Raw genomic sequence first — 9,903 nt, 5'->3', positions numbered from 1 at the left:
ATGATGAATATTTTGTGTTAACATGTTTGTTGGTTTTCCTTGTATCCTCCGAGTCTTATATCTTGAATTCATTTCTCAGTTCAAGACAAAAGGTGGATCACAACTCAAGGAATACTGTTCTAATTTAACTAAAGAAGACTGCAGGCACCAATCTGGTTCTTTTATTGCCTGTGATAAGGTTAGTGGTGGTCTATGTTTTATGTATCGATAACTCAATTTGCTAATCCCTGATTCTTGCTGTCACTAGAATTCAGTTTCTATTGAATTTTGAAAGCTACTTTTACTCAAATGTCTGAAGTTGTATGTCTACTTATTTCTTGTTAATCCATGAACTATCTTCGGTGCATGCTCAATCATGAACAAACTATGGTATATAATGGTTTCAATGTGTAGATGTGCAATCAGAGGCCAGTTCAAGAGTTTGGCCAGCTACTCAGTTATACCTCTGTCTAAGATAGCGATTTGTGAGTTCAGTGAGAAACTCATTTATCTGTCTAGGGTAGAGATTGATGAGTCATTTTCTGTCTAGAAAGTTTAATTTGGATGATTGAATAGTTACTTGAAGCAATCTAAGCCACAAGCTGTTAAGAATAGATGATGCCTTCACAAAAGACGAGATGACTTTCATCAAAAATGGACTCTTAACTGAGTCCATGATAGTCAGGTGCCATCAAATATATGTTGTCTAGAGATTCAGCATCAAGGGTCATGCATTTCACCCTCAACCTTGTTTTAGGTTGTTGAGAGGTATACAAATGAGGTGAAAGTTGTGAATACCAGGATGCTCAGTCAATAATTAATGAGATATGTATAGAGTTATGCTCATGTGATAGCTTGATATAACCGAGATGACGATCATCTTATTTTCTATGATAGAAAAGTTATGTTTTGTTAGAAAGTTGATGGATTTGCTCATGATGCACACCTATATATGGCTTCTCCAATAGTGTAGTGCAAGACACTCGTATAGTGCATGAAATGCAGATGGTCACATATAACAGAAACAAGTTTGGGGTTTTCTTAACTCTTGGATATTAAATACAATTCATTTATTTTAAATTGTTCAATAGAGTGCATGGAATTGATATTGTCAACCAGATCAATGATCTACTTCCTCGACCTTCATTACTGGTGGACTGCCTTTGTGCAAAACTTTGGTGATGGGGAGATCTTCCAACTACTATATTAAAATTATGTCAACCTATAAAAAGCCCTGCACTAGAAGATGATGATGGATTAGATACAATCTTCACTTTCGAAGAGTTATGTTATGGTGGCAAATAAATAACAAGATGGGAAAGATTGTTCTGTTGTCTGTTCTCCAAGTTTTTTGAGGGTTGACATGACAAGAGGCCCCATATGGGTAACACCTAGTACACCTGAGGAGATCAAGATATTTCTAAAAACACTGAACAAATACAGATGCTATATCCATATCATATCTCAAGGCTGGATGATTGAATGGGAAAAAGAATCATCATTTGACTAGTTTGTTACTTATTGCAACCAAGATGTCATCTTTATATCAATTATCAAGTTTCTATTATCCTTGTTAATGACAGCAGGGGACCCTCAGGGATTGTTACCACAATGATGGTTATGAGTTATGACATATTGGAAGATGCGCATGACAATATTGATGATGCTCTCCATGACAATTCTCTTCTTCTCAAAAAGCGTCTTTCAATTCTCATCTTTGTGGGCCTGGTGAAGAGCCAAATAATGAGGGAAAGTAGGAGATGCTAGGAAGCCAAGTAAATTTATGGGAGGGTTTATAGTAATTTTCTTCTTAGTTTTGAGAAGGAAGTTGGGTGTTTTGATCTCCCTTTCTTGATATTTGATACTCGGACTATTTATCTATCCCTTCTTTTTTGTTACTTTTGAGTTTCTTCTTTTTAACCCCCTGAAGGTTTTCATGTTTTTGAAAACAGGTTCATTTCCGCCGTATTATTGCTCCACATACTGATATGAATTTAGGTGATTGCTCTTTTCTGGATACCTGCCGTCATACAAAGGTTACCTTTTGTTTTTTTTCACTGTCTTCACTGTTTTTCATGTTTTCCTTCTCAATTTATATTGTTTATTTTCATGGCAGACTTGCAAATATGTTCATTATGAACTTGACCAAACTCCAGATGCTCCAATTATAATGGGATCTGCCAATCTTCCACCTCCAAAGGAACTAAAGCCCCAAAGGGCTGAATACTGTTCAGAAGTTGAGCTTGGTGAACCCCAGTGGATAAACTGTGATATTCGTTCATTTAGAGTGGACATTTTGGGGAAATTTGGAGTTATTATGGCTGACCCTCCCTGGGATATTCATATGGAATTACCATATGGCACAATGGCTGATGATGAAATGAGAAATCTAAATGTACCTGCATTGCAAACTGATGGTTTAATTTTCCTTTGGGTCACTGGGCGTGCAATGGAACTTGGGCGTGAGTGGTGAGTCATTATTATTTGCCTTCTTTTCAATGAACCTGCTGGTACTATGCTCTGATAGATGGATGATTGAAACCACACATGACTTCATGAATTCAGATAATAAACATGTTTAATGATCTCAAATATGCAACTGTTAATGTGTTATTTTTGTGTGTGCCTTGCACTATTTACGTCATCTACTTGATGTCTGATAATATCCACTGTAATTTTGATCATACAATACAAGTTTTCGTTATTCCTTTGTTTGAGGAACTTGAATGTGTTGGTTATATTTGCTATATATATATATATATATATATTTATATTTATATATATAGAGAAATGTTATGTTGCATGACGAGGAATCCGCGATCCGTGCGTGACACCGCGACCCACCGCCACTGTCGTCGCCCTCGCCGCGCCGTCCGACTACTGCCGGTCGCCGACTCGGGCGCGATCAATGCGCCACTCGCTGGCGTTCCGTCCGGCGTCGGATTCCAGCTAGATAGTGGCCAGAATTCGGCGTAATTCGGCCGGAAACAGGGTCCGCAGTGGCACGGCCACTGTCGGCCGTGATCGACCCTATTTCCGGCCAAATTCGTAGGGATTCCGGCCACTGTCCGGCCGGAATCCGCCGCCGGACGGAGCGCCGGCGAGGACGCGTCGATCGCGGCCGAGGTGGCGGCCGGCGGCAGCGGCGGTGGGTCAGGGCGTCGCACACGGATGTGTCGCGCAGGATAACATTCTCGTATATATATATATACCAGTTTGCATTATGGGTGAGCATTTTGTTGTTCATCATAGTTTCTATCACCTGTCTGTTACCATATATATATATAAATAACAGTTTGCATTATGGGTGAGCATTTCGTTGTTCATCATAGTTTCTATCTCCTGTCTGTTACCATTTGACTTTCAAGTTGAAATACCTAAAACTTTGTATTACAGAATATGTTACTCGACATAGTCTATTAGTCGATGATAGTACTCACTGTAATGAAATCTTATTAGCTAAGGATGGACACCACCACTGACTGAATTAGATTGAATTAGCCACTTGTCGTCAGTATAATTTCATTCCTCTTATGGACCAGTGTGGAGCACTAGATTTCAAATTCCTCTGACAATTTTCAGCATGCATGGTTCACACCTCTTGGAACTTGGGCTGAACTGTGATACTGGCCTGCTATAAAAAATTAACTTGCTACTTGGATTTGAGCAACAACAACCTTCACTTGTAGGGTTTATATTGAGTGGTCAAACAAATTAATTGAAATATGAACCACTAATAGAGTATTTCATTATCACAAACTTCTTTGGCGATTCCTACCTTTATTGTAAGGTAACTAGTCAATTTTCAAACCAGTAGCACAATAATAAGGTATATGTTTAGAACAAACTCAATTTTGGGTTAAACCCACTGTTCCCTCGAAATTTTAAACTTGATTCAAACTAATTTAGCATATCTTTTAGAAGCTTTGGAACATTCATTACTTCCTTTTATGCTTCTTACAATTGAGTTTGATTTCACTCGTGGTTTCTTGTGAATTTGTTGTTAATACTTTTACACAACAGATAATTGTAATTAGGTATTAGTAGTTCTGGAATGTGATGGTTCTCTCAGATTGGAAAAATTTCTGATTCATTATTAAATTGATTCAGTTTGCATTTTCCCCCCTTTGGGTTCAAGAAATATCCTTTGCTAAAACTTCCTAAAGATTATGAGTTTTGTTCAGGTATCCTTTTTGGATTACAATTATAGCAAGATATACAATCTTGTTTTAGAAACTTATATGATGATGATTGGAGGATCTTAAGTTAGCTCATCTCAATTAATTATTTGTACCAGCCTAGAGCTTTGGGGATATGAGCGTGTTGAAGAAATCATATGGGTGAAAACCAATCAGCTTCAGCGGATCATAAGAACTGGAAGAACAGGGCATTGGCTCAATCATAGTAAAGAACATTGCCTTGTTGGAATAAAGGGAAATCCTGAGGTCAACAGGAATATTGACACTGATGTAGTTGTTGCTGAAGTTCGGGAAACAAGTAGGAAACCTGATGAGGTACCAAATTTTGTACTTTTGCATCCATTACCTATCACAAACCACATAAAATATGATTATAGATAAATTCTTTTCAGTCTCTTCTGAATCCCTGTGCAAGTTTTTTTCTCATGCATCAGGGATTTGATTATATAAGATCTCTTTTCAGTCTCTTGCCCTTCCTTTACCTTTTTTTTGTTTATAATTATTAGAGCATTGTGGAAATACGAAATAATTACTTTGGTAAACTGTTGTCTTGAATTAATATACTTTTATATTTGATTACACGGTATGTTTCTGATGTACACTCATCTTTTTCATTGGCCATATTCTGATTGGAAGATTTAAATTTTTAATGCATTTTTGAAATGCAGATGTATCCTATGCTGGAGAGAATAAGCCCAAGGACAAGAAAGTTGGAACTCTTTGCTCGTATGCACAATACACATGCAGGGTATTTTCTTCTATTCTAAATTAGGTTTACTTGGTTTAGCACTCTTTATGCACGATACACATGTGGAATATTCATTTTTATTCTAAAATTATGCTGATTTTCTCACTAGTCTAGTAAATGGGTCGGGTGGTCTTTGTTTTCACTGATATCTACCAAAATTTTTTTACACATACCAGCTAGTCAATCACCCTTTTCCTCATTATCCCTTAAATGTGCTAAGTTGGATCTGGCAACACTGATCTTGTTTCCGTATAATTTGTTTTGTATTTTTACAGTTGTGTTTATTCAGGCATCTTATCCCTTGCATTTACTCTTATTCTATCTTACGTCTGTTTCTGGAATCTATCATTTGCTGTAATGACTGCTTTCCTACAATCAGGTGGCTATCCCTAGGAAATCAACTCAATGGAGTGCGACTTGTGGATGAAGGCCTTCGAGCAAGATTCAAGGCTGCTTATCCAGATGTGGAAGTACAACCATTATCACCTATCAGAGAGTCTGCTGTAGATACAGAGTCAAATGTCTCTCAAATAAGGGCACCTTCTGTGGGGGCTGAACAATATGGTGAAACATCTCCGACGCCTGCAGGTTATGCTTCTGTAGTGAAACCTGTGGTCTTAAATGCCGAAGCTGCAGCATGAGGATGATGCTCGCCAGCGAGCATAATATAAATCTCAAGCATGATGGCTATTCTTCTTCATCTTCTCTGGCCTTATGGAAGAATGATGAAGATGACTTGCAAACCATAGGTAGAGTTTCAGCACTCTGACTTATGGATGAATCATCTACCCTGTTTGAGATAAGACTGAAATCTTTCACTTATTTTATCAGCCAACTGAGAGGTGCACCGGAGGCCTGAGGTTCCAATCCTTTTATATAATTTGGTATACTATTCTAGATGGATAGATCTGTAGTTTTGGAGCGCCTCATTTGAATTCAGCAAGTTTCAGTCTCATTAATGTTAGAAATTGTCTTATGGAAGGTTCAACAACGTGCATTCTGTTGGTTTGGTGACATGAGGTTTGTTTTGTGGAAGCTTAAACAATAGTTGGAATGACTGACTGTGGACTCAACCTACATAGTTGTAGTTGCCAACCATGAATGTCTCTCCAGCTACATTCGAAAATCTTGCCCAACATCCTCATTAGGACATAAGTACCGAATTGTGCACGTCGGATCTGCAAAAATTTGGCAATCAACATCCTACTTTGGCTGCCAGTCATTTTGCAGGGACAAACACAACGGATGGTCTGTAACTCAAAGTGGATCAAATGCATGCATTGGCCCTCAGGTAAAAATGGTAAGTTCAATGCCATTTGCTCATACTTCTGGCCATTTAAACTTTTCTCAATCATAGATTTTGCCTTGCTTGCAGGCGACAATGTTAAGATTCCCATGCCGTCAGCATCATCATAAACTAAGGGGAAAACATTACAACAATAATGCAATCGTGGTAGGAGTCAGTTGCCAATTTGTTTAGTTAATAGGCTGAAAATTTCTTGTTTTAGGTGAGCAACATCTTTAGGAAATCTAATTATTGGCTAGTCTGAATTGCAATAGGAAGGGATTGAGAACTTTCTTGTTCTAGGTGACCAACACCCTGAGGGAATGCATTTATCTGCTCAAGTACAAGGCAAAATAATTCCATCCATCAACTAATTGAAATTAATGATCTTTGGAGGATAGAAAGAGTATGGAGAAGGCAAGCGGGCAGATACACCTAGAGAAAAAGCTGTTGGGGCCATCATCAGTTGAGTGCTAGATGTCTAACCAAAATCATGTATCTGGTTTGAAATGATGATGAAGACAAGCTCGCATCACCATACTAATCTTACATCCATCGGAGAAATAAAGAGTAAGCCTCTGTGGATGATTTAATTGTCAATATTTAGTGGTACAGCAAAGGATAATGCTCTAGCTAATTAAACATTTTGACATGTTAACCATTATATTATATATGTTAAACAACCAACCACATAAAAGACCATGTTTGGCTACAAACTATTCATAAGGATGAGGTGACTGTCAGCTAGCTAGCGTAAGAGGAAGTTTGCCATGGAGTGAATCATATTTGGGCATATGTAACATGTCTAGCTCGTCGGATGAAGAATAAGACCATGATATGCCACTTGAGGAGGACTAAATATAATCTCTTGTGGTTTATCGAATGAGACTACACATTGTTGGTGTTTGCGGAGATTATCTTAAGATGTGATGCACAAGTTTGCACAAAGTTACCTTCATACAAACACAAGTGTAGGAGATATAGTCCAAACATCATTGTACATCGTATTCAAAAGTTAAGAAATCCTTAGCTGAATGAGGATAAATATTCTTTGCATGAGCTCATTTTCTGTTGGACTGTTGATGGATGACATCAAAATTATAGCAGCTAAGGTAACAAAACAGGGAGAAGAATTACACCTTTTCCCATCAAAATGGATTGATTGATGTATTCGATCTAATTTTGCAAAAGCAAGTGCATGGTTGTATAACATCAATAACACATCTTCGAGTCTATTCATGGTTTTTAAACTTCATGAAATAGATGTAAAATATGCATTCTAAATGGTTTTTTTAATGAATTTATTTATGTTAAACAACCTCCTGATTTTAGAAGCATCAAACGTTCAAATCATGTTTATAAACTCAAGAAGGTTTTATATGTATGAATTAGAATAAGCTCCTAGAACATTGTTTCAAAAGTTGCCTACTTACTTTTTTTTCATATAAATTTTTTTATTAGAGTTGTTTATCTGACATTGTTTATATATTTTTTTTTGCCTAAATCCTAAACCCTAAAGGTATCTTAAAGCAACTCTAGATGTTGGATTATGATATGTTAAAACTAACACTTTTGGTTATATATATATATATATATATATATATATATATATATATATATATATATATATATATATATATATAAGAGTGAGATGTTAATTACTTAGTTTCTCGATCCGTTGATAAATATGGTTTAACGTTCAATAAATAATTTACTTCTCTGTTATAACATTAGCACTATCAACCTTACTAAGAATCCCATTGGGGCCATGCGAGAATTAAGAAATCCGAACGAATGTGAAAAACTTATTTGGGTGAAGATAATGATTATGTTTTGATGATAACAAATATTGATTTTTTAAGAAATAAAATAATGATAAAAATTCATCAATTGAAAAGATAAATTAAACTCAAGATGATTTTATTACAATTTATGCTTAGAAATAACAGAAGGCTGAAAATTTACATAAGTTAGATTCTGTTTGACGTATAAAATATGACTATTTAAAAATTAAATATTTATTTATTTAGAATTTTAGAGTTTAATTTATAAGTTTTATAATTCTAAGAGTAGAAAAAGTTTGTTAGAATTTCTAAAGTTGAATTAAGCTCTTTAAAAGTTATTTATAAATTTTAGATACAAGATAAATTTTTTAATACAACTTACTCGTCTAATTTCAAATTTATAAAAATAGTTATTATCCGTGTTCTGCAACCTAGAGCCAACCAACCGGTTCAATATGTTAACTTGGAACTAACAGCTAGTCCGGTTCCAACCGGTTCAATATGTTAATTAGGAACTAACAGTTAGTACGGTTCGATTTGCTACTTAAAACGGTTAATTTGAAAACTGTTAAAGTCAAATTAAAAAGACAGTGAATTTATATTTTTAGTAATCGAAATGTCTGAATTTTACGTGACTAATTTTAGGGCTAAATGATTTTTTTATTCATCTATTAAATAAATTTAAAAGATAATTTATATACATGGATTTTTTAAATATTTATCTCATTTGAAATTTATTCTAATTCTCTAATTATTCCTTGTGTTTTATTACTACACCGCGTATGTAAAGACAATCCGATGAATTTATTAGCAAATAGTTCTGTACCTTTGAGGTTCAAGATCTTTGTATCTATCTATTTTTTTGAAATTCAAATATTAAGTAATGGCCTAATGGGAATTAATAGTTTTTAATAATTTCTTTTCTGATGAATTATGGACATTATAATTTAAATTTGTATAAATTGTTAATATTTTTTTGTATATTTTAATATTTTCATATATATTGTTATATATAAGGGTGTAGTCAGGATCGCGACTATCTAAGATTTACTATTTAAGAAATTTAAAAAATAATAATAAATTTATTTCCGTTTATAATTGAGAAATTTAAAAAATAAATAGGGCTGGAGTATAAGGGTGACTCTACCCTTGATTATATGTGTTTGAATAGATTTAATTATTTAATAAACATAAAATAATTATCATAATTTTTAAAAATTATTATATTCATGAAAAATTACATCATTTTAAAATTTAATAATATTTTTTTCTGACTTTAATAAGGAAGGCAAATAAGACATGAGGGTGCTAACTTCAAGGCGTTGAGTTTAAATAAGTCTTCACTCAAATTAAAACGCTTGAAGGTTCCTCTTGTCTTTTATAAAAAAATTAAATAAGGTCTTATACTAAAAAATAATAATAAATGCTACACATTCAAATTTTGTTTTTATGATTTAATAAAATAGTTTGCTGGTTTTTAAAAAGGAAAACAAACTTGCTATGACATAAATCGATCAATTTTTAGTTACATCGATGCATATGATAGCTATATGAAATATAAATAAATGAAAAATATAAATCCTAAAAGGGGAAACATAAATCTTTTAGCAAATGCATCTCACACACTGTGGACACAAAAGAATTTTTATTAAAAAGTAACGAAAAATTATTATGGAATGATGTCTTGAGAAAACTTTCTTGTTGGACGTACGTTGATAACGAGCCACTAGCTTCTCTATCGGACATTGATGAGCGAACCTACCTAAATTAACATGCGTTAGAGAGCATAAGATATGTTTAACAAAATCCCTCTAATGCTTAAGTTAGTACGATGGAGAATGAAGAAAAGAAAAGCTTAGTGTCCCCAAAAAATCCGCATTATCATTGTAGGATTTTCCTCTTTTATTA

General features: G+C 34.5%; 2 protein-coding genes across 2 annotated transcripts in view; both read left to right on the top strand.

The window, feature by feature from the left end:
- The window catches only part of LOC141836004 (putative N(6)-adenosine-methyltransferase MT-A70-like), a 3,759-nt gene extending 1,116 nt beyond the window's left edge, over positions 1 to 2,643 (top strand). Inside the window, exons 2-4 of the mRNA XM_074723419.1 lie at positions 80 to 178; positions 1,932 to 2,015; positions 2,096 to 2,643. Coding sequence (XP_074579520.1) covers positions 80 to 178; positions 1,932 to 2,015; positions 2,096 to 2,452 — 540 coding nt within the window. The 3' untranslated portion in view covers positions 2,453 to 2,643. The remainder of the gene's footprint in view (positions 1 to 79; positions 179 to 1,931; positions 2,016 to 2,095) is intronic.
- LOC141836514 (putative N(6)-adenosine-methyltransferase MT-A70-like) overlaps positions 1 to 6,766 on the top strand; it is an 18,632-nt gene extending 11,866 nt beyond the window's left edge. Inside the window, exons 5-8 of the mRNA XM_074724021.1 lie at positions 4,277 to 4,493; positions 4,847 to 4,926; positions 5,306 to 6,226; positions 6,302 to 6,766. Of these exons, the coding sequence (XP_074580122.1) occupies positions 4,277 to 4,493; positions 4,847 to 4,926; positions 5,306 to 5,567 (559 nt within the window). The 3' untranslated portion in view covers positions 5,568 to 6,226; positions 6,302 to 6,766. The remainder of the gene's footprint in view (positions 1 to 4,276; positions 4,494 to 4,846; positions 4,927 to 5,305; positions 6,227 to 6,301) is intronic.
- Positions 6,767 to 9,903: the final 3,137 nt, after the last annotated feature.

Source organism: Curcuma longa, chromosome 10 (genome assembly GCF_044706935.1).
Source record: "Curcuma longa cultivar G26 ecotype Majalengka, Jawa Barat chromosome 10, ITB_CL_G26_1.1, whole genome shotgun sequence".
NCBI classification, from domain to species: domain Eukaryota; kingdom Viridiplantae; phylum Streptophyta; class Magnoliopsida; order Zingiberales; family Zingiberaceae; genus Curcuma; species Curcuma longa.
The sequence above is the reverse complement of the archived record's forward strand: the minus strand, read 5'-3'. Positions and strand labels throughout refer to the sequence as shown.